Source organism: Rhodamnia argentea, chromosome 6, assembly GCF_020921035.1.
Source record: "Rhodamnia argentea isolate NSW1041297 chromosome 6, ASM2092103v1, whole genome shotgun sequence".
In the NCBI taxonomy this organism is placed as follows: domain Eukaryota; kingdom Viridiplantae; phylum Streptophyta; class Magnoliopsida; order Myrtales; family Myrtaceae; genus Rhodamnia; species Rhodamnia argentea.
In genome coordinates this window covers 21,361,250-21,386,634 of record NC_063155.1, presented here as the reverse complement: position 1 = coordinate 21,386,634, position 25,385 = coordinate 21,361,250, and the positions used below count along the sequence as shown (strand labels likewise).

The following is a 25,385-nucleotide window of genomic DNA, read 5'->3' as shown; positions in this document are numbered from 1 at the left end:
CCGTCTTTTTTTTTTCTTATTTCGAAAAGATATTTACTATGGCAATCCGCCTTTATTTATGGTCCACATATTTTTCACGAAAAACTCCGGACGCTCTTCAAAACTCTATCTTTTTTTTTTTTTATACTGAAAAGACCCATTATGGTAGCTCGTCGGTATTTATGGTCAACCCATTTTTTTCCAGCAGACTCCGAATGCCCTCTAAAATCATCTCTTCAAATTTTTTTGATCTCGAAAAAATATTTACTATGGCAATCTGTCCGTATTTATTGGTCAACACATATTTCTCCAAAAACCCCAAACGCTCTTTAAAACTATTTTTTTTTATTGAAAAGACCCGTTATGGTAGCTTGTCGGTATTTACGGTCAATACATTTTTTTGTTTAGTAGACTCCAAATGCTCTTTAAAACCATCTTTTTTTGGCAGAAACGACCAACTATGGTAACTTATCTTTTATCGTCAACACATTTATTTTTTCGCGAAAACTCTGAAATGCCCCTACCAAATAATTATTCCTTTGCTGGTTTTTTTTTTGTCCATAGAGACTTCAATTATTAATTGTTCGAATGTATTATGGAAATTCAAGTTTACTACTTATTTATCCCTATTTTTACAACATTATAATTTCATTTTTTTCATTTTTTTTTTTTTGGTCGAAGCGTTTTTTTTTTGCCTTTATTCGAGGTTATAACTTTCAATAATTTGCCTGATTCTTCTCCACGTAAATATTTCTGCTTCATAATCAGTGTGGCATGCAAAAAGATATGCAAGAGGGGGGGAGGCAAAAGAAAATTCGAAAAAGCTATTGTTTCTCTTTGGCCCTTTGGGCAAGAAAAGCAAATCTCGAATTGACGAAGGGCAGGTCTGCAAAATACCATCCTCCGGGGTAGTTTGGGCAATTTCAGAAAAATTGAATAGGTGCCTCCTCTCTCTCTCTATCTCTCTCTCTCTCTTCAACCCCTTTCATATCCTCCATCTCTCTGTCTCTGTTTCACCTTCTCCGAAGGAAACCGACCCAATCTTTTTGGCCTCCTCAAATCTTTCCCAATCCCAAACCCTAATTCATCATCCCGGTTTGAGCATTCACTGATCAATACGGCGACGAAGCTAATCGAATCGCCTGGAAATACGCCGTACGCCATAGCGTGAGGATCCGCTGGTTTCTGCTGTTGATTTAGGTTACCGGGTTATCGGTCACCGGGGAGCTCATGGCGAACGGTACGGATTCCGAGGAGTTCGTGGTGCTGTCCAGAGTGAGGCCGGGGTTGAAGCGCGAGTTTGCATTTGCTCTGAAGGCGCAATCCGAGATCCGCGGGTCCTTTGGTCGGACTCGGGCGAGGAAGGTCCAGAACGGGGTCTACAGTGATGGGGTCTCGTCGAGTTCGGGCAGTAAGCGTTTGAAGAAGAGTCCGGAGGCGGGAGAGGGAGAACTTGCTGTGCGGAAACCGGTGAGTGAAGGCGAGAGAGCTGCTGCTACAGGCGTCGTGGCCAATGTGGATGCACATGCTGTGAAGGGGGAGAAAACAGGGAGACATTTCGAGGGTGCCGTGGATTTGATGAGCGAAGAGGAGGCGAAGAGCGACATGGTGGACGTTGAAGACGTTCGTAAGAGCAGTTTGGGAGATTCTCTCAGCGATAATGGTTTGAAGAGCGACATTCCGACGGAAAATGTGGGTTTCAAGCCCGAAATCATCTCACATAATGGAGCAGTGAATGGCGCCGAAGCAAGTCCAAAAGGGCCTGCTGAGATTGAAACGACTTTAATGGAGACCAAGGAAGACAAAGTCGGGAAAGACGCTGACCTGGGGAAAATCCATGAACTTCCTTTTACTGAGGACCAGCGGAAAGTTGAAATAGCACCATTATCTGGAAATAAGGCAAACCAAGTGTTGGCTGAGAAGCCGTATAGGCGGTTTACTCGTTCAGCACTCAAACCAAAGGAAGATGTTGTGGAGAAAACTGTGGCAAAAAATGCGAGAAAAGTGAGCCATGGCAAGGTAATTGGCGATGGAGGTGATATGAAACTAGGGAATGGGGCGATTTCATTGGTTAACACTCCAACGAAGTTGGAGTTGAAAATGTCTAAGAAGATTGCATTAAAGAAGCCCTTTTCAACATTGAAGGATTTTCTTGAGACAGGATTACTCGAGGGGCTTGCTGTGAAGTATTTCCGGGTTTTAAGGGTACCTATTCTTCTTATTTGATGTTTGTGACAATAATTTTAGCTTTGTGAACTCCTCTGCAGTTGAAATGACAATGTTATCACTCCTTTTGCAGGATCGGAAGCGTGAAAAAGGGCTTGGTGGAGTAATCAGAGGAGCTGGGATTCAGTGCTCCTGTGAAGACTGCAAAGGAGTCGATGTAAACATCTCACACCACATAATCTAAGGCCTCATTTGGGTTGTTATTTTGCTTCTGAGCATATACTGAGATTCGTATGTGAAGTTGGTCTACTTATTTAATGAAAATGCAAGTTTGCGGCATTACTTTATAAGCTAATTTTGTAAACCAATCTTAGTATCTTTAGCATAAATCGTTGTGCTTAGTCAGTTTGACTTTCTGAAGACTGTATGGCGACTTGTGTAGGTTGTCTCGCCCACCATCTTCGAGCTTCATGCTGGCAGTTTAAATAAGCGTCCACCTGAATATATATTTCTGGAAAATGGGAAAACCCTTCGTGATGTAATGAATGCGGTCAAGAATGCACAGCTAGATACTATGGAAGAGGCTGTTCAAGCTGTTCTTGGTTCTTCACGGATAAACAAATGTAACATATGTTTAAATTGCAAAGGTGAGTTTTCAGTTAGTTGTTGATGTTGGTGTTTCTTTTGAAAGAAGAGCAGGGAATTCTAAATGTCCTTTTGCTATTAGGAGCCATCTCTAAGATGACAACAGGGAACCCGAAGCTTTTGTGCAATTCATGCTTGGAATTGAGACAGTCCCAGGTTTCACCTGGCCAAGTAGTTGCTACCGAAGAGGCTTTTCTAGATGAAGTATCTTTTGTTGCTCAGGCTTCACCTGATCAAGCGGCTGTTGCTGAACAGGCTTCTGCTGGTGTAGCAACTGTTTCTCCACGAAGGTCCATTGTCTTTTTCTTTTTTATTTTTTTTTTGTTCTGGCCAGTGATACTGCTTGCATTGTATCTGTTTTTGGGGTTAAATAGCTCATCTTATGAATGTCACTCGGGGAGTACATCAATAAGTTTTTCGCCAGTCTGTGATATGTTGTGCCAAGATGTACCCTCTGTTGTTCTAATCTAGCTTGTACCTAAAAGCAAATGTTATGCCTGATCGGGTTACATTTATCTTTTAAAGCTTATAAGGCGGAGAGCAGAATAATGTACCCTCAGTTGTTCTAATCTAGCTAGTATTAAAAGCAAATGTTATTCTTGATCAGATGCATTTATCATTTTATAGCGTCTGGATTTCTTAATTAGTCTCATTTTGCTTTTTGGTTGTGAATAAATATATTTCGTGTGAGTTTTGAAATGTTAGGCTTGATCAGATACATTTATCATTTTATAGCGTCTGGATTTCTTAATTAGTCTCATTTTGCTTTTTTGTTGCGAATAAATATATTTCGTGTGAGTTTTGAATATCTTAATTAGTCTGTTTTCTGCTTTGTGATGCTTATACTTTGTTACTGGATCTTTTTCCTTGTTTTTTTGTTTTTTTGGTCGACCTTTTCCCTTGTTAAAAATGGGTAATATATTATTTTTTGGCATAGTTTTTTTCATTACGAGTATAATTTTTCGATTGGGTTTGTAAGTTCAGATTGCCAGAAACACATCCAGCTTTGGAGTCATCTGCTGATTTGTCTGCTGGCCCAGCAAAGGTTGCTTCTTCGCAGGCTAAGAGTTGGGGAAAATTAACTCGAAAGTTAGTATTTAATAAGCCGAGTAATCTTTTTTTGTTCTTATCAATTGAGTGATAAAAAAAGGAAATACAAAATGACAGGAATAGGAACCGATAGACGGGTATACATTTAAACCTTTGTTTGCTTGCATTTTTGAATTCATTCTCTGAAATTTGGCATTTGTTTTTGACAGGGACCTACGTTTGCATAAGTTGGTTTTTGAGGAGGATGTGTTGCCTGATGGGACTGAAGTTGCATATTTTATACGCGGGAAGGTGTGATTATGAATTTTGACCCATCTTGTTTTGGATCCACAATGTATGTTTTCTCTTTCTAAAAAGCTATGTTTATTGAGCAGAAATTGCTGGTCGGCTACAAAAAAGGGTTTGGGATCTTTTGTACGTGCTGTGATTCTGAGGTAATGGAAATGCTTCTTTAACTTGAATAATGTAGTGGTTTGTTTCTGATTTTCACGGTACATAAGCTCCTTGACTTTTGTTGAACAGGTTAGCCCCTCACAATTTGAAGCTCATGCGGGTTGGCCATCACGTCGCAAGCCGTAAGTTTTGTTTAAGATATTTGCAGTCTTTGGTATTTGGTTAGGTCATGTGGTTCAGGAAAGTGCTGGTCCTTGGCTCAAGATATAATAGACTGGATTGGACCGTCATGTCTGGATTAGGATTACTTGCTCTGATAAGCATAGAGAAATTGGAGGGTACTGAATTATTGAATTTTTCTGGGATGCATTCTTTATTGTATATTTCTCTTTCAATACGCAAAGGGGAAGGCTTGAAAAGAACGGTAACAATTGATCCTAAAACCTTGAGGGTCTTGGTAAAAGGCAGATTACTGCGAGACCAATTGTTGTCACTGAAATCTCTTGGATGGTATTTTGCAGATACTTAAACATTTACACATCTAATGGTGTTTCCCTTCATGAATTGGCGATATCCTTATCGAGGAGTAGGAAGTTGTCTGCCAGTGAGAATGATGACCTTTGCACCATTTGTTTGGATGGAGGGGATCTTTTGTGTTGTGATACTTGCCCAAGGGCTTTCCACTTAGGTAATTGTCCTTGTGCTAATTACCTTTTGCCCAACATTTTTGCCTCTCATCAATAAATTGTTTCTGTTATTGGAAAGGAATGAGGTCCATTTCCTTTTTCTTTATGTTTATTAGTTCGGAAGGGGAAATAGTCAGGGGGGAAATGTTGCACATGGAATTAGACATTGTGTTGCAACCTGCTCTTGTGTTGACAATGTTATGCGGTGAGTGTCGGCCTCTTAAATGACCTTGGGTTTGCTATTCATTGAAGAAACAATGCTTAAAGAAAACCTAGTATGGGATGGGAGAAGACTGGCTTGTAAAAGACTTTGGAAGAATTTGATTTGTCATCTAGATGTAATTAGATGTCATGAAGAATCTTTTTGGGAGCAATTTGTTGTGCTCTTTTTACAAATAATTCGGGAATACATCGTCCTTATTGATTCGTGAAATAGTTTCACTACGTAATATCGGAAATATTATTTTGATATTTCCAGAATGATAAAGAATGATTTTTTTTTTTTTGGAATAGCTTTTACATCAGTATGTCTACTAACTCTCTGAAATATGACGGCGGTGCTTATTATTGTTATTTATTTTGGCAAACCAAGAAAAAGATATTGAAGAAGATTATGCAAGCTCAGATATGAAAAACCGTAGAAAGAAAAAGCAATGTAAGAGCAACACAGAATTGTAGGTGTTCTCATACTTTATGTAGGGATTTGTTATTTTTGTCTCTTCTAACAGCTTCAGTTCTCATGTTGATACCGATTCATATTGCTTTGCTGTGTTGATTTCCTTTTCTGATTTCGTATTTCTTATTATCGATGAATGTTGCAATTGCATTCCAGTAAAAAAAGTGTATATTAATTGTTTGGTCAAACACGTCCTTAGATTGATGGATATGTATCTTGCTGTTTTGACGGATAATTTCCAATATGCTAGTGTTTCATCTTCTAGTAGTCATTTGACTTGTATTGCTATTTCTAAGCTACTATTGTTGTACTTATTAGAGATGGTTATTTCTTTATTTTAGTCAAGAGTACAGGTGATGCGCCAAGTATTTTACATGTTCAGTTCCCAATAAACTCAATCTAGTTTTCCCCTTGTACTTGTAAGATTGCAATACATTTACCCCCTTTCCGTTAAAGTACCTATGATCAGGATTGCACTTGAATCCTCTGGTAGTGTCTACTGCTTATGTGTGCTTCCATTTATATGGATGAAACAAGTGGAAGACGAATGTTTTCTGTTCTGTACCATGTCATCAGAAGTTGCTTTGATTGATTTTCCTACTTCGAGTTCTCGCAGAGTGCATTTCTCTTTCAAGGATTCCGAAAAATAGCTGGAACTGTAAATATTGCCTGGACATGCATCAAAGGGAGAAGTTTGTGGAGTACAATGTTAATGCAGTGGCAGCTGGAAGGATCGCTGGAGCTGATCCTATAGAACAGATAACCAAGCGATGCATTCGAATTGTGAAAACTCCAGAGACTGAAGAAGTGGGAGTTTGTGCATTGTGCAGGTTGTTTGGAATGTTAACGCCGTCTGAAAACATGTTCGACGCTTTCTCATAACTTTTGTTTTAATATCTAATTTTGAACTAGTTAATGCTTATATTGCATGGAATTGCTGCTATTATTACTTATAATTGTGTATCTGCAGCTTTTGGCTAGAATATTATTGCATTAACTTTCGGTTTGAGCGAATTGCAACTCTGATCTGTTTGATCTCATTCTTGATGTATCCGGTGATCATCTTGTCTTCATCCATATTCATCTGGGTGAATGTTATACTCTTTTGCGTGCAGAAGCAAGGGTTTCACCAAATCCGGTTTTGGTCCTAGGACAGTTATCATTTGTGATCAGGTATTCTTTTTCAGCTGATTAGTTAAATGGATTTTTTTTTTTTTTTACTTTGTACTTCTCAGATCCCCAAAAAATATGTACAAAGTTTATGTACCTGTTACTTCATATTTCTATACTTCCATCCTATTGATTCATCTTCGTCTTAATCCCCAGTGTGAGAAGGAATTTCACGTCTGCTGTTTGAGGGATCACAAAGTGGCTGATTTGAAGGTGTGTTCTTTATCTATATAGTGTTGTTGTCAACTTTGTCATCTAAGCTGGGAAATTTATTTATTTGCTGCAATACGAACAGGAATTGCCAGAAGGAAATTGGTTCTGTTGTATGGATTGCGAGAGGATGCACTCTGCCCTGGAAGAAATGGTAATTCAGGGAGAGAAGAAGCTTCCAGACTCACTCTTGGATGTGATAAAGAAGAAGCGTGAGGAAAAAGACACTCAGAATGAATCCAATCTCGATATAAGATGGAGGATTCTCAACAACAAAATATTGTCTGATGATGCATCGAAGCAGTTGCTCCATAAATCTGTTGCCCTTTTTCATGTGAGTGATCTCACTTTAGGCAGAACAGTTTTCTATTTATTTTTGTTGAAATGATCATGACGCTGAAGTACTTTGACTTCATCTATTAAAGTGATTGCCAAGGTCCTCCATTGCAGTGATGTCTGATCCATGTTTCTTTTTATCTTTCTGATAACTGATATCTCCGTAAAGTGCTCATCTCTTTTAGTTGCATTATACTTTAGGAGCGGTTTGATCCGATTGCTGAAACCAAGAGTGGACGGGATCTCATTCCTGCAATGGTCTACGGGTAAGGCAATTGACCATATTAGTTTAGATGTGCTGGTAATATATGGATTATGTCATCCGGTACCAATTAGCTTGCATGATTACCAATTGATTTTCAGGAGGAGATATAAGGACCAAGTGCTCAGCGGGATGTTCTGTGTAATATTAATTGTCGAGTGAGTATTGTCTATGAAGTCCTTAATGTTGTCTATATTGCGGAATGCTTGAAAAGTCTTGCTTGCTTTGCAGCCATGCAGTCGTGTCAGCGGGAACTCTTCGCATTTTTGGGCAAGAAATGGCAGAACTTCCTTTGGTTGCCACAAGTACAGATTGCCAAGGACAAGTGAGCATAACTGCTACTACTACGATTTTTTGGAAACCACCCTCTATTTTACATCTTTGACAGCCTCTTCCAGCGTCTCATGTATCCAACCCATTTTGTGCAGGGTTACTTCCAGTCTTTATTTGGCTGCATAGAGAGGCTTCTTCATTCTCTCAATGTGAAAAATCTCGTGCTTCCTGCTGCCGAGGAAGCAGAATCCATATGGACAAACCGATTTGGTTTTTGCAAGATGACCTCAGAGGAGGTTTGTTGAACGCGTATTCATCTATTCCTCTTGAGCAGGAGATTTGAAGCGCTCGGCCTCATACATTCATTTCTTTTGCAGTTGAAACAGTTGAGAAGAAATCGCCAGATGATGGTCTTTCAAGGGACGACTGTGCTTCACAAGGCAGTTCCCGTGTTCCCTGAAAGAGAGTAAGCTGAATCAACATTTGATTACTGTGGAGAAGTTTTTGGGGAGCGATGACCGTTTTGTCTCTGGCCATTAGTTGTACAGGATTTCTTAAATATTTTGTACATGGTTGTTGAATATTGCCGCATAGTCTTTTGAGCGTGTTAGGAATTTTTTGGCAGCGCAGAGAGGAAACAAGCAGGGTTTTGTAGTTGGGCTAGAGATACAACAAGGAATTAGGGAAAAAGTTTTGGGAGGGTGTTTATACTTGAAACCGCAGAAGATGATGGTGTACATTCCGTAGGACATCCCTTTTGAGAATTTTGTGTCCACAGCATATATACATCCGGAAGTCTTCATGGACTCGATTTTACTTGAAATTCTGTTGTGGCTTTTTAGCTTGTCTTTATGTATGAGCGGGATCACGTCAACGTCCAAATCGATTTGGCCTGGTCTTGATGAGTTTGTTTTCTGTTGGGCGAGATGCTTCGCCAATGTTGCGACTCTCCTCTTTCCTGTGGAAAGGGATAGAAGAAGGTTTAGGAGAAGGTTTGGAAGAAAGTTTAGAGGTAATGCGCAAAGGCAGGCCAACAACCTTTAAATTTGTTTTTGGTCAAAAACAACCTTTAATTAAGCGTGGGTTTTCTCAAGTTCTTACATTGCGCAATGTTGATTTATTTTAATCAAACTATCTTTTACCAGTTATGATGATGTTGATGATGTATCTTTTACCAATTATGAAGCTTAATTTAAGGACAATTCATAATGATTATCATCTAACATGTAATCATCCAATATTTGATGTTGGCATCAAGAGTAATCAGGCTAACGAGGAAATGAAGTCTTTAGAGTGCTCTAGACTTGCCATTGGCTTCCATTTCTGGAGATTGAAATTGTCACATCCTACCTCCTACCTTGGATTAGTTCACCTGCGAGCGATCAAAGGAAACAGCCAAATTGGAGGGATTCCGACAACAGTCAAGGGAAGCGCTGACAACGAATGGCCCAAGGCCTCGTCGGAGGAGCCTGTCGCAAGACAAGCCGAAGCAACATGCATTGGAGCAAGGCCGGCGAACAATGATTTCCAGCCGGGAGAGGGGACGCCTTGAGTGAGCCGAGAAAGATTTTCTTGAAAACTTTCTAATCTGAAATATTCTAGAGCTCTATGAGGGTCGGCCAAAGTGCATAGAGGAGGGGAAAAATGGAGGGAAACTCGAATTAAGAGCTAATTTTAGCCCTACACTTCGTCGTTTGATCTAATGGCTAAGGTTCATTCCTTAATGGGCAAGTGCGTACCCTATGGGCTCTTGTCTGAGCACATGGATGGTTGACAAGGCATCATTTATGAATATGATTGATTGGGGGGACGAATGACTATAATTTCAGTTCACAAGGATTAGTGAACATGGAATTAAGTTTTGGAAATTTTGAGAAAGTGGCATTTCGGTATATAAAGGGATAAAAGGGGACTGGTCGCGGGTCTTGTGGGCCGTAATTTGCTTTGCCAATTCACTTGGGCCGAACCGGGTCTGGTCAATCCGGTTGACCCGGCCCGATTATGTTGGTCTTGACTTTGCTATTCCATGCTTATTTCAAGTTATTGTAATTATGTTCAAATTGATATTGTAATTAGTGTTACTTGGCCTAACAGTATTATAAATGCACTCTTGATCTTATTGTGAAAGGGTAATCATATTCTTGAATTTGCATTCGAAAGATTGGCCGACCCCGTTTAATCTTGGATTTCCATGGTCCTTGGCTCAAATGTCTAAAAAAGCAATCAAATTAGTGAATTTTAAAGTTTTTCAATTGACTCCTAAAGTCTTCGCTTGGATCAAAAATTCGACGCTAGATATCTTTCTACGGTTCTTCGCGAACTTTATGAAATGTCGACTTAAAAAGTTAGGTTAAAACTCAACATTTGGTTTATTAAGAACACGGTGCCTAACTACAAGTGGAATGAGATGACACTTAAAAAGATTCTTTTTTGCTGAGAAACACGCCATGCCTAGATCGAAAAATCTCAAATCTCGAGTTTTTACCCAATTGGACCTACTAGGGAAAATTCATTCGGTGTTAACAACGCTCGTGCGCATTTGACTTGACCATTTGCGTGAAAATTTTTGTGATGCAGCAACAATGGCAGGTAATCTTATAAAATCATCCGAGTTCATAAGATGTAAAGACATGGAGGCTTGGCTCAACGCGTAAATTAGGAAGACAAAACTTTTAAGATGAGATTATGTTGGAGCGGGATCCGTTGAAAATTCAAAATTCAAAATCCAAGCCAAGCTCCGCTTTTGCCATTTGCCCGTTTCGCGCCGCCCTCAGAAGACTTCAGTCAAATTCGCATTCACCCGTCTCTCTCTCTCTCCTCTCCGTCTGGTATGTAACGTGTTTCTTCCATAAGAATTGAATACGATTCTTCTCGAAGAGAGAGCTCTTTCGAGATTAATTTCAAAAGTCAAATCTTGTTTGCTGCTGAATGAGTTGCGTTCCATTGCATTGTTTCTTTTAGATTTGATCGCGAAAACCTGGATGTTAGAGATCGGATCGTTTGTTCAAGAAGATGGGTCATATCCAGTATTCCGACAAGTACAGCGACGACACTCACGAGTACAGGTGCGCTGAACTCCTTGCGGGTCTCTTTCCGATTTCGATTTTCTATCGTACCCATTTGGAGATTGTCTGATCCCCGTGTCCTGCAACTTGTGTTTTTTCGTCGTTCTTGTTTTTATGATCTTCCCCTCCCAGGCATGTGGTTCTTCCGCCTGATGTCGCCAAACTTCTGCCCAAGAATCGACTCCTCTCCGAAGTAAGTTCAGCACTATTACCGCTTGGATTTCCTGTCCTTCAAAATTTCGTGCGGTGGAATCATAGTTCGTGTCTCGCCTTGTTGTTAGGAATCCAAAGCACAAAACGGTTAGAAATGGGCGATAATGGTTTCTGGGATGTGTCGCGTTATTATACTTGATGTTTCAAGCATCATGCACTACAGTCATGTTAAAAGATTTCCACTTTTTGATGTACTTGCTTCTGTCGGTAGGAGATATTGGGTGTTCTGGTTGATGCCCCATCATTGGAAATTTTGCTTGCTGTCTTGTTCCAATGCATCAACCATTCTAAGAGATGTGACTCTGGGAGTTTGATTCTTAGTGCTGAAGTCTCTTTGATTTCTTGCTGTTAGAACGAGTGGCGTGCGATTGGAGTCCAGCAAAGCCGTGGTTGGGTTCACTATGCTGTTCATCGCCCCGAGCCCCACATCATGCTCTTCCGGAGGCCTTTGAACTATGAGCAGCAGCAAGAGAACCAGGCGCGGCACGATGTGGTTGCCTGAGTGATGTGTGGCTGAGTTGATTTCTTTGTAGGATCATCACAACTTGTCTTTATTAATGATGAGCATACTTTTAAAGTTGTATAGTTCCACGAGGTCGGTCCTGCGCTGCGCAATTTCCCTTTTCTAAGGATTGCACAGGTTCCTCTTTGTGAGCAGCGCGATGATCATCTAGTTGCTTAAAAGGATTCGGAAGTTTGCCTGTTGGTTTGCTTTCGAGAGCTATTCTGGATGAGCTGCAACTGTTTAATTCGAACGCCTCCTGGAATTCGAGTTCTTGGACATCTTGTTGGGAGATCATGCTGAGGTCGGAGTTGGATGAACTCCGGTTAATTATATGGTTTGCAGGACATTTCGCAGAAGCGAGCCCTGATCGATCATCTCCCTATGTCGTGGTATTTGTTCATAGTTGCGACTCATGAGGAACGAGGTTTTTACAATGTTCGACGTGATCCCCCGACCGCACGATGGTCTGGACACATCAATTCTGTTTCATGGTCTCGAAGGGCGCTAGGCTCGGCATTCTTTTCTCGCGTTCCTTCTGCTCGGTTCTTATTAAATCCTAAGGGCTGGAACTGCAGCCCTCTTGCCGTCAACCCTGTTCTCCGTGGATACTTTCATGAATGATCAGCAGATCTCCAACACAAAGATTCGCCCACGAAACACGTCCTCCTCAAAAGGACAACGTTATTGCAGAATCAAGCGAGGAAGACTGTTTAGTTTTTCTATCTGCACGCGACCTCTGCCTTCTCTGCCACCTCGTATTTTCTCCTCGTACCGACATCTAATCGTAAAGAAGAAGAAGAAGAACATTCAAGATCGGTCGGTGGTGGTTTCTGCAAGTCCTGGGATGCTCGCTTTTGGCGAATGGTCACATTTCTTTCTTGCTTCATCGCGTAAGCGCGCTCAATTGGGTTACCGTTAATGCATGCAGCTTCTTCCTTAATTGCCTAAAAAATCTGTAATGAGATCCTCTCAACAAGTAAATGGATCCAGATCATGCATGACTACAGTGCAACTGCAAGCGATACTTTCGATTCTGTCAGCAACTACAAAGGGAAAAATGCCAAAAGAAGAAGAAGAAGAAGAAAAATGGTGCAGGCGATCAACCGGTGGGGGCTTGGGAAGCAGAGGCCACAGACTCGAGGATCATCCGAGTGAGGTCCCGAGTCAACTCGGCCTTCTTGGTCATCAAGTTCGCCTCTTCCAGCCTCAACCAGACGACCCTCTCGTTCATCCTCCTCAACTTCCCCTCCTGCAACCTCTTGAGCCCTTCCCTCCAGACTCGGTTCCCGGGGAAGCACCTGTCGCACTCCTCCACCAGCGCCGGGAAATTACCCAGATCGGCGGCGGCGGCGGCCCCTTCGCTGTCCTCCTCACCGCCCAGAATCTCCCCCTCGTCTTTCGCTCTCTCTTCCTCTAAATTTGCTCGCTTTTCCTCCTTGCCTTTCCTCTCCTTCGAGCTCCTCTTGCCCCACACACCTCGGGCGAGCTCGAACACCCTCCGGTCGTGCGGGGTCCTTATGAGGACCTTGGTCCGTGCCTGCCTGTGGTACTTGTCCCGAAGCCTCCGGATCTTGTTGGAGAGCTGGGCGCGGGTGAAATTGGGCCCGAGGGACTTCTCGATGCCGTCGAGGGTCGGAGCGTCCACGGTGGGGGACAGCAAGGGGTTGATGAGCTTGGAGAGGGATTTCAGGAGCCGGATCTCGTCCTCCTCGGAGAAAAGCTGGTCGGGTCGGGGCTTTTGCTGTTCGCCGGTGGGTGGGTGGCGGTCGTTGCTCTGGGCGGCGGCCGGAGAAGCGGAAGCGCGGCCCCTAGTCCTCAGCCTCGGGGACATGCGTAGTTTGACGGGGTTTGACATGGGAGTGAAAAACTGAAAACTTGAAACTAGGAGGGCTTTTGGAGCAACCGAGGTTACCATGAGGTCGTTGCAAGATATATGGTCATACGAGCGGGGCCATGTGGGCTGCTAAAATGGGCCGCCTCGACGATGTGAGATGAAGCACACAAGTCTCGGCCCGCATAACAGAGTCGCGAGTCGCGAGTCCAGACTGGTCGTGGTGAACCAGTGCGGTGCAACTCGGGGAAGCGAGAGAGCAGAAACGGAGAGCTGGATGGATGTCGGTAGTTCTTGACGAGGGGGTTCCATCTGACTCGAGGAACAGGGAGCACCGAATCACTGAGTTGGTCTCTGCTGGCGGGGCGAGTTGGGGTGCTTTTGTCCGTGTCGCGTTTCCTCTCGAAGGCCGTTTCAAATTCGTTCTTCACGGGTATGATTGGCTTGATTTGTGAAAGGTTGTGTTGGTAAATGAAGATTCTTTGATGAGCACTCCGTTAACTTGTCTCGTTGTTCTGCGGAAAATGCTTGAAGATGGTGTTGAATAGGAGATGCGTGCTCTGTTATTCGGGGGCTTGAGGCTCTCGTTGATCGGAGTTGCCTGACTAAGAATTGGAAATTGCTCGGTGAAGATAGATTCAATGCTTCGTGTGATGAAAATTTGCAGAAGAATCTGGTGCGCGCAAGGCGATGTTATTTGCATTCGATCATTATTCTTTCTTCCGTCCATCATTTTGGCATTTGGGTATTGGAGAGTTGAGAAGATTTGGCAGTTTTCGTTACAAAGGACAAACTATTGATTTACTCTTCTTTGTTTTCACTGCTTCGCCTAGCAGCACAATGACGAGATTCCGTCTTCCTGCTTCAATCTTTCTTGCTTTGTTTCCATGCTATGTTTCCCAATTGATTTGGTTCTGAACTAGTTAATTTCTGGTTAAGATTACAAGATTTAAGGTGGGCAAGTGGTTGCGATGGGGAGAATTCTTGTGAACTTTGTTTCATGTGGACTGTGGCAAGATATGTGGTGCAGAAGCAGTAGGAATATTCAGACAGGCGTCATCCTCTTTCATAAGGGTTTCATTCTGAAGTGACCATTGAATTCTCGAAATGTTGATTTTATATGTGCCTATTGCAACATTGTTACAATCCCGGCGTGTATATAATCTATGGTTACATAATAAACCACTTTGAGCTTATAAGTGTGCGTACTGAAGGCTGAAGTGAGTCGCTCACTATCTGAAACAAACACTGTCAGGCATGAGGTTTCTATGGCGAGCATGGAATGCTACCACTCAGGTAGATGTATAGAATTTCTTTTCCTTGTGGAATAGCGGCTTGCCTCTTCACCATAGCTGGTTGGTTGCCTCAAAATCTAGAGATACCGCTAGGACAGTTTCCTGTGATTTCATGTAGCATATTTTTATTGATGGCAATAGTAGATAGAAATACAGTGTTTACAGACATGTGCAAGGATCCTAGGAAATTTTTGAAGCTCCTTCTCAAGGAGCAGAACTCTAAGGGGGCAAATCATAAGCACATTTTGTCTCCCTATGGTGCCAGGTTATTGAATTTGGTGCTGCTAATGCTTGTGTAGTTTCTGGTTATGAGGGATGAGAGAGATGAAACACTTTTTATGCTTGCTGCCCTGGTGTGTTCAGTTACATTCTCGTTAAAATCAAAGTTATCCCCTGCTTTCTCCCTTCTGTGTGTCCCCTTTACTTGCTATTTGACTACTCAATATGACCTACTTTTTGTTTCTTGACCTGCCTCCGACTCGATTTCCCTCTCTTTTCAGTTAAACGAGCTCCTGAATCTCAATGACCCGAGCACGCAATGTCGCTGTTGCGTCTGGTTTAGTCGCTTTTGTTGCTGCAGGCTTGGCATTTCCATTTTACATGGCGTATGTATCTTTTCTGCTTCTGTAACTTGAAGTTTGGACCTCCTTATGTCAATATTATGATTGTTTTCATGTTTTGCCACATCCAGGTCATCTCGAGCGAATCCCGTGATTGATTCATCAAAGCCTCTCCCACCTCAGGCAACTTTTCGAGGCCCTTACATAAACACGGGGTCACGTGACATTGGACCTGACCATCAGACTCACCCAAAGAAGTGAGCTGTTGTGGCTTGCGTTGGCTTGGTTTCTAATCTCCATGTTCATTTTTTTTACAATGTAGCAAACATTTCAGTTGAAGACCCCTCTCGAAGTAGCACCGCATGCTAGCCAAATTCCCTAGGTTTGGAAAAAATATTTGATTTGCATCTTTTTGACAAAACCCGTAGCCCTTTTTTTTTTTTTAATGAAAACATCAAGCCGTAGCTTTCATTGTTATCTTCATAACATCATTAATAGCACCTAAATTTTAGACTTGTGTGCAATGTTCTATCTAAACTTTTGACTTATTCCATATGATCCGTGAACATGTAGTCATTAGATTATATTAGGCAAAATGACACCTAGATTGTCAATATTTATGTACCGTGCTTACTTTAGTGTCAATTTTTGGATTACTTAAATGCCAATTTTTTTTAAAAACGGTTATTTCAAGGCCAACTTCGGTGAGTTTCATTGGAAATTTGACGTGGCATCTACGTGGCTTGTTGAAGCTTCCAAGTCAGCAATAATTTTGTTTTAAAAATCAATAAAAAAATTCACGTGATATATAAAAAAGTAAAAATAAACTAACAAAAATAAAAGTAAGCTAAAAAAAAAAACCAGTTGCATTGTCGAGGTCGTGAGCCCTCGACGCCGCCCCATGGTCGGCGATGCATGGGGAGTCCTTACGGGAGGGGAGGGGGGGTTGCCGAGCGCCGGTCATTGCCGGTGATGGTGGGGCGGCGGCGGCGGCAAGAGCACTTGCCGCCGCAACTCAAAATGGTTTTTTTTTTTTAGGTTGTTTTTATGTGTAATTTTAATTTTTTTAAAAAATTAACTTATTTTTAAGTTTAAAAGTCCATGTGGCTGGCATGTGGACTTCACGTGGATGCCACGTGGCTTTATTTTTTTATTTTTAAAAAATTGCCACATGTACTATTTGGTCGAAATTAGCACTTAAGTGATCGTTTTTTTGCTGGAATTTGCACTTAAGCGATCGTTTTTTATCCGATGTGGCGCTTAAGTGATAAAAAAAAATATATATTAACACCAAAGTGAGCGTCGTACATAAATATTGGCACTCCAGTGTCATTTTGCCGATTATATTAAGAAGGTAAATGTTGCCCTTTCCTTAGTTTGAGTTAATAGATTTTGTTGACATTCCGTCAAAAAGTTTTAACTGTAGACAGACAAAAAGAAAGCTGAAGCATATCAAAGAAGAAGGATAAAAAAATGGAATTTACGGTTGCATGTTTTCTATTGTATTGATCAACTATTTGAGAAGTCCAACTCAACACTAAATATTCTATGTCATCAAATAACAATTACATTGAATGTATAGGAACGATTCCGCATTATACTTATTAAAATTATAAGGTTGACATTGCATAATGAGGCAAAATTTGGGGATAATTAGTGTCGTTTTCCTTTGTTTTTCTTTTCTTATGAGATACTTTCATTTGCCTGACAAGCAAGCGATGTGAATGAACTGCTGGATGTCTTGTTGGCATCTGTTTCCTTTAATTGGAGTCAATGATGAGCAGAGTGCGATCACTCCGATACCTTGTCTGGCTTACATCCCACAGGATCGGTGCCGCCAGTATTTCTCTTGCATTGCTTCACTTTTTTCTTCTTGCCTCTATATTTAATGTACATAATTGTTATTCAAATAGTCGTACCGTCATCACTGCCTACGGAACAGTTGAAGACCACACGTATGCAAGTTGGCGGGGCAGTGCAGTCAAACTGGTCCTCGTATTTGAGTCGGATCAGTTTCCAGATTGTAAAGTTTTGTGCTTTGAGAAGAAGTTGAAGTCTTCTTTTCATGATCTAACCCAGGAATCTTTGTCTTAGAAAGTACTTGCCATCATCCTGCACATTGCTTTTTTTGGCCAACCTGCACATATGACTTGCAATCATTTGGCACGAACAATTCGTGCGGGCATTGTTTTGAATCAGGGCTGTTAGCTTAAATGTACTTGTTCCCTTATGCCATTCATTGGCGGTAGACTGTAGTGAGCTCTGACTGACCTGAGATTTTAGCCGGGCTGATGTTAACAAATTATACGTTTGTTTGCTAGCACATCTGCTAGCGAGGTGGTCGGCGGTGTGTCCAAAAGCAAGTAAAAACGTACTTGTGGGGCGTTTGTGGAATCTTCGTTAAACGCCTTTTGGTCCGGCTTATTTTCCATTGATTCATATGTGCAGATTCAGATGATAAGATTCACAATTGCACTTGAAATTGATAATTACAGTCATCTACAGTGGGTTTATATGTCTGCTGCGATTACCTTAAGATGGGAAAGCCTGCAATGAACGAAAGAGAGACAGGGAGGTACAAGAGCATGGAGAGGACAGATAACTAGATAAGTTTATCAAGATTAGTGAATGGTCAAGCAATGACAGATTCATTTCTCAAATGCGCCATACCTTAAGCTTTTCCATCGCATCCATCGCTGAAGTCCCTACGCAAAAGCAGGAAAAAGGCAAGCAACTTGCTTGCTATAATCAAGAACTTCAATAAGGATGGGTCGGCCTATAGTTTCCGCTCCATTCGCGTGCTTGCTTGGATCCCGACATCGGGTGGCAACCTCTGTCGTCGGCATAGATGACACAAAAAGGGAGAGAAGTGACTGGTATAGAGCCACTCCTATCATAAAAAGCAGCCCAACAGGCAAGATTATGGGTGGCTAAATTTTCCATTACAGATACGTAGGTCACACGCCACGATACAGTCGAACCGAGCAGAGTCCTGATATCAGCAATTACATTGGCGATGGCTCGAGAGGGAGGAGTTTTCCAGTGCTGCAACGGCTGGATTACTGCTGGATCGTTGCCTTCCACTATGATCTTAGTGAAACCATATTCAATTGCAGTAGAAACAGCCAAGAAAGCAGCCTTGGCTTCTCCAACAATGAGGTCGCAAGCAGGCAGTCTCTCAGTCCAAGCAAGGAGAAACCTGCCTTCATTGTCCCGGCAAGTCATGGCTAGCATAGCGAAATCTAGGCAAATTGCCACATCGAAGTTCACCTTGACTTTATTTCGAGGAGGAGGGACCCATTTTGCGCCACGAAACTCGCTTTCTTGCCTGAAGTCCCACACTTGCAAGAAACGTCCATAGTTCACATTAAGGGCACGAGCAAACACCAAGGGTTGGCCCTCCTCTCCACTGGCCGCTAACCAATTTCGGAGCCCCCAAAGATGGACAACGAACATAACAACATAAGCGAGGAACTTTTTCGCTTCATTACCATTGATGCCAAGCACATTGCTTGGATTGACAACTATTCGAATCCAATCTGCTAATCTAGTATTCTCTAAGGCTGAAATGTGCAGGGGCCATGCGGAGTTCAACCACGCTGCTTGTGTAAATTGACAGGAAAGGAGGAGATGCTCTAAAGACTCTCTCACCTGATGGCAGAACGGACAAGGAGATTCAGGAACAAGGTACCGAGTCTTAGCAACCATTTTGGCTGGTAGAACTCCACATGCCACCCTCCATAGCAGCAACTGGAGTCTCCGAGGCAAGTTCACTTGCATGAGAGCTTTCCACTCGTGGGGTTTTAGGGGTCCTGGAAAGGAAATCTGGCCATTTATGTCCAGCGCGGATTTGATGAAGAAGTTTCCTTTGACATTTGGAATCCATGTAATCGAGTCTTCTGCCGCCAATTGAGAGCTTTGTTTAGGCATCCAGTTGGCTAGAAAGAAGGTAGCCATGTAGAAAAGAGATCACAAAGAAGACTTATTCAGACATTATTGACAGCAGAAACTTGACACCAAAAGAAACAACATAAATGCTAACTAATTAATTCGGTCCAGGAGTCCATTAGTTAGTTATATCATAAAGAGTAAGAAGATGGTAATGAAGAATAGCATCCAGAATTCCTGCATCAGTTCACTATGTTGATAAAACTATGCATAGCCATGGTTTAACAGGCAAATCATCAGATAACTGTTCATGGGCTGATGTTTGTGTTGAAGAGGAGGTGGGCACCAGTGGATGCACAACAAGCACTTGGTTTATCCATAACAGGAAGATTGCCTATAGAAAGTTATATCGGCATACTATCCAAAAAGGAAAAAGCCGGGGGAGGGGAGGGGGGGGAGGGAAGAAGGGGAGGAAGGGGAAGAACCTATCCAAGAACAACTAGATGTCCGTTTAATGTACAAAAGAATTTCCCTATGTTGATTTTCCTTGAATGATGAAAGAGAATTGCTAACTGATCCACTAAGATGGCCAGAGGGAGATAAAGTTTCTTACATTATAATAAGCTAACATATGATGCTAACAGTTGAGCTAGTTTATTGGCTTTCTCCAACTGACTATGAAGAGAGGGAATGGAGAAACGAGTTTGCATATATGCATTTATATACCATATGATAGAAAGAGCTATGTGACTATTTGGTAAGGGTTTAAAATGACTATCCACCTTTCCTGATAAACGAGTGTGGAAAAAAAAGTTTAGCATCATGCAACAGTGATATCTGAATATTTATTTGCGAACAAACAATCATAAACAGCATGAGTAATAGAACGGTGAACTGACCTACAGATGAGGGGATAAACCAAGTGTCCTGTCCAAAGGGGTGACAGTGATCGGGTACATGTAAGACAAGTGTAATTATGTATTGAGTAGCTCCACTCTTCAAGTTGAATCTGCATAATTCGTAACCTTTCTTCGTGTTGGTGCCCCCTTTCACAGTGAAACCATCAAGGTAATAAATGCAGTTTCCCCTGCAACCTGGGACTTCAGAAGCCAACAAGGACAGGGAATAATTTTGACTCAAGAACAGGGCATGGTTGCCCAAGTTGTTCACCTTCACCAATCTTCGCTCTACCTCATCCAATTCGAAGACATGGAACCAAAGAGCTCTGTTCTTATATTCCATGTGGAGAGGTCTTCTGCCACCATCTTCAGAGTCATAAATAACAGAATAGTCACTATCAAGCAGTGCCTCATAAAAGTTTTCTTCCTCAGCTAAGTTGACCACGTTATCCATTGGCACGCAAACCATTAGCAAGGCTCCTCTTAGTTCAACCAAATATCTGCGGCGAGATCCAGATACTGATACAGGCTGAACAATGACCAAATTCTCAGGGGAACCTAAGTCACATATAATCACTCTCCCAGTGGAATCCACTGCATATAGTTTCTCTTTGTGAATGAGAAAGTCAACATATCTCGATGGTTGGTCTTGGAGCACAGTCCATGATTTATCATGTATCTTACAAAAAGCCAGTCTATTTGCTCTTAAATCATAGCACAGTGCTGCCCAAGAATTCTGGTTTACCAAAGTAGGATCTCCTGACAAGGCTATACGGTGGACAAAGAAATTCTTCATGATATTCATGTCTACAGTGTGGTGCTCCCCCATAAAATCTTGATAGAGGTATTCCTCATCCTTTTCGTGAAACTCAAGGACCTCCGGCAATCTCGTCAAGCTTGGGAGAAGAATTTTCTCTTCAGTGAGTGGATTAAAGAGTAAAATTTCAGGAGTTCCATCTAGCAATGCCAGCCAACCATAAGAGGAACCACAGCATCTTTTGCCAAGAAATTCTCGTGAGCTGAATCGGTAGAACTTGTTCTCCCAAATGCTGACAAAAGTTCTTCTATCAGTGTCCTGATTACAAGGGTGGAGTAGCCATGGCATTTGATGAGGTACCCTTTGTTGGCGACGTTGATGCATTTATAGAAAAATAAGCACAAGAAGTCAAACAATGAACTTATTGGCTGGATCGGAATACTTTACTGTACATTACTAACAGCCACACCGCAATGTGGATATCATTACTGGCTAAAACAGATGGGGACTGTTACCCAACTACTGATGCAAATTGTTGTCAAGAAAAAGAATTTGAAGCACTAAATAGGCTTGTTCAAATATCAATCACGGGAATGGAAATTCTATTTTGCAAATATTTGACCCCTCAAGTTAGTAATATTGAAAATCCTTGCACTTGAAATGATGTTAGTATGACTTTCTAGCTGGGAGAGAGAATTAGCATGACCATCTAGACAATATTCATTGTAAGATTGTGTGACCCGAAAGATTCATTCCTGCCTTGCTGCCAGACATTCTCGCTCTGGGAAAGACTTTGAATCTAGAGCTTCTTTCATCGTTATGTTGTTTTGCCAAATTCAAGGCGCAGAGCATTCTTTTTTACGCGGCCCAAGTAGGCATCAAGTATGTGATCTAATGTAGAAAACATCATAATAAGAATTACAGTTTATGTTCAGATGGAAACCGTATCATTTGTCCCCTCAAGGATAATACTATGAAGAGATAACATTGTAGAAGCTGTGAAACTAAATATAGTATGCAAGCAGAGTTGAAGGGTAATCACATTCCATATATCCGCCAGAATGATTCATATATTCCATCACAGAATAATGAAAATATAATACCTGGAAGGAGGTCTGATGCTTGCCCAACTTCGACAGACAGCTCGAAATCGGACATGATCGCCTAGTCCGGTTAGCCGATCCGAGATCATCTCCAGAAGTTCTTTGGGCAACTGAGGCCAATCAGGCTCCACGGCCATCCTGAGCTGATGATCAAAGCACTGCTTCTGTGTCCTGCGGGTTATCTCCTCTGTACATGCATCTGAGGAAGCGAATCAACAAACAGGTGAAATGTTTCCACTGTTTCCAAAATGAGTACAACTCAGTAAGGACCCGCCGAGTTCCATCCATTGCCGGGCACTCTCACATCAAATCTGGACATTGAAGAGCAATCAAATGAAGATGCTATTGCTCGCTGGAAAGACCCTGCAGCTAGTGGCAACCGGCAATGGCTGCTTTCTTGAACTATGTGGTCCTGTCAATCAGATGGAGGATGCCTTCCCGAAGAAGGTGGGCATGGGTCAATGGGGAATTATAAAGAAAAACTTAAACGTGCTACAAGGGAAATGGAATCTTGGGACTTGGTTTTGTTTTATCTTTGTGTCGAGTTCCCCTGTCTGAGTTCGTTGGCTTTTGCGGAATCGAGATTCAAATGTGGGTTTCCACAGAGAATCAAAAAGATAAAGAAAAACGCAGACATTCTCCAACCGTTCATTTTCACACGTTTGGAGATGCTGTTGGCCGGTCAATCAGGAGTCCAATCCTGCAAAAAGAGAGAGAAAGTGAGAAACTTTACAAAGCTCGCGACTTTTTCTATTCTTGTAACTTTAATGGCATGCTAAATCCATTTGGACTGTCTCTTTGGGCGTGTATGTGTCACAGAGAGAGGGAAAGAGAGGAATATGAGTCATGACCACGCAGGCACGCCTACGCCTCCCGTGTCTCGCTTTGTTGACTTGGTCGTCTTCTTCTTCTCAAGGGACCCATCAATGATCCGGAGTTCAAAGAAATCAGCATTGCCGTCATTGCCGCCGTCAGCAGTAGCTCTTAGCTAGCAGTTGCATGCTCCTCTGGATTCAGATTTTCGCTGAAGCTCTCGTATCTCTACACTACGGCTCACAGCTCAGTTTACTGTAACGCAATATTTGTGCAGTCAACCTGTTTGTTAGTTCGTTCAGCAGTGGAGGAACCCGCCACACGGAGGACTGCGCTTCAAGCCTTTGACGGCACCCCCGGCCTAGATGAGAATGGATCCCGATTGGTCTCAGTTGCCGAAAGAACTTCTCAGGATGATCTCAGGTCGCCTGATATACCTCAGCAACCCGAGTCCGGTTTCGAGCTGCCTGCAAAAAGTTGGAGAAGCATTACGGGTCCGGCAAGGTGTCGTGTCTTGGTTTTTCAATGTGAGCTTTTGGTGGATTTCTTTTGCTATTTGAACATATTCATCCATGTTGCGATGTCATGGAGGGACTCAAAGTTGTACAATTTTCTAACATGCTGACAGAAATATGTTTTGGTGTCTACAGGGGCCATTAACGATCAATGGTTTTGTCAATCCTGCAGAGGCTGATAAAATTCCTAGTTTATATCTTCATTTGGTTTATCTATCCACATACATTTGTTTTCCATCTCGGGGTACCTTGGTCGAATTCCATGAATACTCCAGCCTTACAATCAAAATACCGACGAGCGAACTCCACCGTTAGCATTTCTGAAAACCTATGCAACCAGTTCAGCTCACAGCAATTTCTTGGTGAACAATGTGGCAGCAGTGAATGGGAGCCCCGAGATTTTGCTCTTCAATCTACTTGCCAATTAGAAAATTTTCCCAACGTTGACAGAGATTGTCAGACATTCTAGATTTTCAAGAAAACCATGAGAAATATGCCTATCAGGACTTCGGGGGGTTCCGGCACCAGCACACTTTAGACACAGAATTAGGTACTTCTTTGATAACCAAGTCATCTTTTGGGGAAATCCTACTTTGGGTGCCCAGAATGTTGGGCAGTGTTGTGCTAGAAAATAACAGTAAGCAGACAGGCATTTTGTAAAATTGGAGATGAATCATTGTCTGTGGTTCAAGATGATCCATCCAGATACATCGACTAACTCTTCCACAGTGGGCAATTCTAAGCGATGGATTCCAAGGGGAGGGTGATCATTCGTAACCTTGTATAAGTTGGCTGTCATTTGGCCAGAAGGATTATCTGGAGTTTGCCGGTTGTTCTTGGTAAAGTTCAAAGGATCATTGCTAGTGGACCTTGTGGCATGGGATTGCACGGATGACTTGAGTAAGGGAGGAGGAGAAATTTTATGAGGCATAGTTGCCAGGAAGGTATTGATAAAGTTCAGAGGCAGGAGAACGTAATGACAGAGTTCCACACAGGGAATATGATAACAGAGCACTTTGGATCGATGTCTTTGTAAATGAGGTGGAGGAGACTTGTCAAGTTGGATGATTGACGAAATTGTTAGTTGCTCTCGAGTCTAAATTTCTCGACATCATTGTTGGCTTCAGAGATTCCAGGTTATGGTGGAAACTGCATGTCTTGTTAATGATTTCAGAGTGAAAAGAGGTTATAGAAATTGCTCATTCAGCTCAAAGAGAGGAGCTGTTCGATGGTGCTTTCACTTGTCTTGCTTGTCCCTGGTCCATCTTAGCCATTTCGGACATACATGTATTACAAATAGTGTAATGAAAAGAGAAAAGTTCTAGACCAGAATTCGATTCTGTTGGTGATTGCTCTCTACAACTTTGTGGAGACTCACACTGGCTCCTTCCTCAGAACTTTCACCCGCAAAGCTTTTGCAGCCCTGAAGTCTTGATCCCCCCTATTGTGTCCACACTCCGGATGAGACTTTGCTGCCACTACGCGGATCGCCTAGTGACATGCTTGCTCCTTGTAATATCTCTCTACCATCTCCTTACTTCCTGGGGCTTACGAGTCATTAGCAAGAAATGTAATCCTCACTTACCGAATGTTCAGATTCATGATAACATATAGGTTTCCTCCATTCATTAAGGGCAACCGGCAACTTATCTATTGAAGTTAATATCTTAAATCTCGTGATATGGTGATTCAACTACTTTGACCATCTATCTTGATCCAGTCGGTTGACTCGTTAAATCTTTGCCATGTTCTCTTAGTTAAGTATTTGCTCTTGATGTCTGAAGTGGCTTGTGGGTACTATATTGCCGACTCCGTTCAGTATAGCAATAAGTAGCGTTGGCCGGTTCGACGGAACCGCCGGTTCCGGTTCAGGAACCGGCGGTTCCGGTTCCAAAAAAAGGTGGAACCGCCGGTTCCGGGCCGGTTCCGGTTCCGGTTCCGAACCGCCGGTTCCAAAGCCTAATTGCTCTTTTTATCAAACTTACTACCTTTTTTTTTTTTTTTTTTAAAAAAACCGGGTTGGAACCGTGGGCCCGGTCAACGGGCCGGTTCCGGGCCGGTCAACGGGCCGGTTCCGGGCCCACGGGTCCATTTG

General features: G+C 42.2%; 5 protein-coding genes and 1 long non-coding RNA gene across 14 annotated transcripts; 3 read left to right on the top strand and 3 right to left on the bottom strand.

Annotated features, from left to right (window-relative positions):
- The first annotated feature begins 962 nt into the window (after positions 1–962).
- LOC115734409 lies at positions 963–8,669 on the top strand. Of its 2 annotated transcripts, none has more exons than XM_030665172.2 (18): positions 963–2,184; positions 2,279–2,362; positions 2,588–2,792; positions 2,873–3,080; positions 3,775–3,879; positions 4,050–4,131; positions 4,215–4,274; positions 4,363–4,415; positions 4,755–4,921; positions 6,212–6,458; positions 6,711–6,768; positions 6,922–6,978; positions 7,061–7,309; positions 7,513–7,577; positions 7,675–7,731; positions 7,805–7,898; positions 8,002–8,142; positions 8,224–8,669. In XM_030665172.2, exons 1-18 carry the CDS (start codon positions 1,210–1,212, stop codon positions 8,314–8,316), a joined length of 3,000 nt encoding a protein of 999 aa, XP_030521032.1. In that variant the 5' UTR covers positions 963–1,209; the 3' UTR covers positions 8,317–8,669. The 2 variants fall into 2 exon arrangements, with proteins under 2 accessions (XP_030521032.1, XP_030521033.1); XM_030665173.2 differs by having other exon boundaries at positions 964–2,184; positions 6,212–6,425.
- On the bottom strand, positions 5,427–5,707 carry LOC125315347. Its single transcript, XR_007198567.1, has 2 exons — positions 5,586–5,707; positions 5,427–5,539 (listed from the first exon to the last, which is right to left on the bottom strand). It is a non-coding gene; the product is annotated as an uncharacterized LOC125315347 (long non-coding RNA).
- A 1,896-nt stretch (positions 8,670–10,565) lies between the features above and the next one.
- Positions 10,566–24,437, top strand: LOC115734417 (cyclin-dependent kinases regulatory subunit 1-like). 3 transcript variants are annotated; one of them, XM_048279841.1, is made up of 4 exons: positions 10,566–10,646; positions 10,805–10,911; positions 11,044–11,104; positions 11,477–11,894. In XM_048279841.1, exons 2-4 carry the CDS (start codon positions 10,859–10,861, stop codon positions 11,624–11,626), a joined length of 264 nt encoding a protein of 87 aa, XP_048135798.1. In that variant the 5' UTR covers positions 10,566–10,646; positions 10,805–10,858; the 3' UTR covers positions 11,627–11,894. The 3 variants fall into 3 exon arrangements, 2 of the variants coding, with proteins under 2 accessions (XP_048135798.1, XP_030521047.1); XR_004014652.1 differs by lacking the exon at positions 10,566–10,646 and adding an exon at positions 24,427–24,437 and having other exon boundaries at positions 10,681–10,911; positions 11,477–11,709; XM_030665187.1 differs by lacking the exon at positions 10,566–10,646 and having other exon boundaries at positions 10,681–10,911.
- On the bottom strand, positions 12,552–13,669 carry LOC115734414 (probable transcription factor At1g61730). The gene has a single exon (XM_030665184.2). The coding sequence runs from the start codon at positions 13,542–13,544 to the stop codon at positions 12,729–12,731; it is 816 nt and encodes a 271-aa protein (XP_030521044.1). The 5' UTR covers positions 13,545–13,669; the 3' UTR covers positions 12,552–12,728.
- On the top strand, positions 13,553–15,736 carry LOC115734418. 4 transcript variants are annotated; one of them, XM_048279844.1, is made up of 5 exons: positions 13,553–13,893; positions 14,400–14,518; positions 14,659–14,680; positions 15,256–15,360; positions 15,447–15,736. In XM_048279844.1, the coding sequence occupies exons 4-5, from the start codon at positions 15,278–15,280 to the stop codon at positions 15,574–15,576; spliced, it is 213 nt and encodes a 70-aa protein (XP_048135801.1). In that variant the 5' UTR covers positions 13,553–13,893; positions 14,400–14,518; positions 14,659–14,680; positions 15,256–15,277; the 3' UTR covers positions 15,577–15,736. The 4 variants fall into 4 exon arrangements, with proteins under 4 accessions (XP_048135801.1, XP_030521049.1, XP_048135800.1 ...); XM_030665189.2 differs by lacking the exons at positions 14,400–14,518; positions 14,659–14,680 and having other exon boundaries at positions 13,553–13,834; positions 13,874–13,893; positions 15,265–15,360; XM_048279843.1 differs by lacking the exons at positions 14,400–14,518; positions 14,659–14,680 and having other exon boundaries at positions 13,553–13,834; positions 13,874–13,893.
- LOC115734410 lies at positions 17,796–23,724 on the bottom strand. 3 transcript variants are annotated; one of them, XM_048279839.1, is made up of 4 exons: positions 22,814–23,724; positions 21,963–22,662; positions 20,103–21,220; positions 17,796–19,253 (listed from the first exon to the last, which is right to left on the bottom strand). In XM_048279839.1, exons 2-4 carry the CDS (start codon positions 22,097–22,099, stop codon positions 18,073–18,075), a joined length of 2,436 nt encoding a protein of 811 aa, XP_048135796.1. In that variant the 5' UTR covers positions 22,100–22,662; positions 22,814–23,724; the 3' UTR covers positions 17,796–18,072. The 3 variants fall into 3 exon arrangements, with proteins under 3 accessions (XP_048135796.1, XP_048135797.1, XP_048135795.1); XM_048279840.1 differs by lacking the exon at positions 22,814–23,724 and having other exon boundaries at positions 20,103–21,151; positions 21,963–22,790; XM_048279838.1 differs by lacking the exon at positions 22,814–23,724 and having other exon boundaries at positions 21,963–22,789.
- Positions 24,438–25,385: the final 948 nt, after the last annotated feature.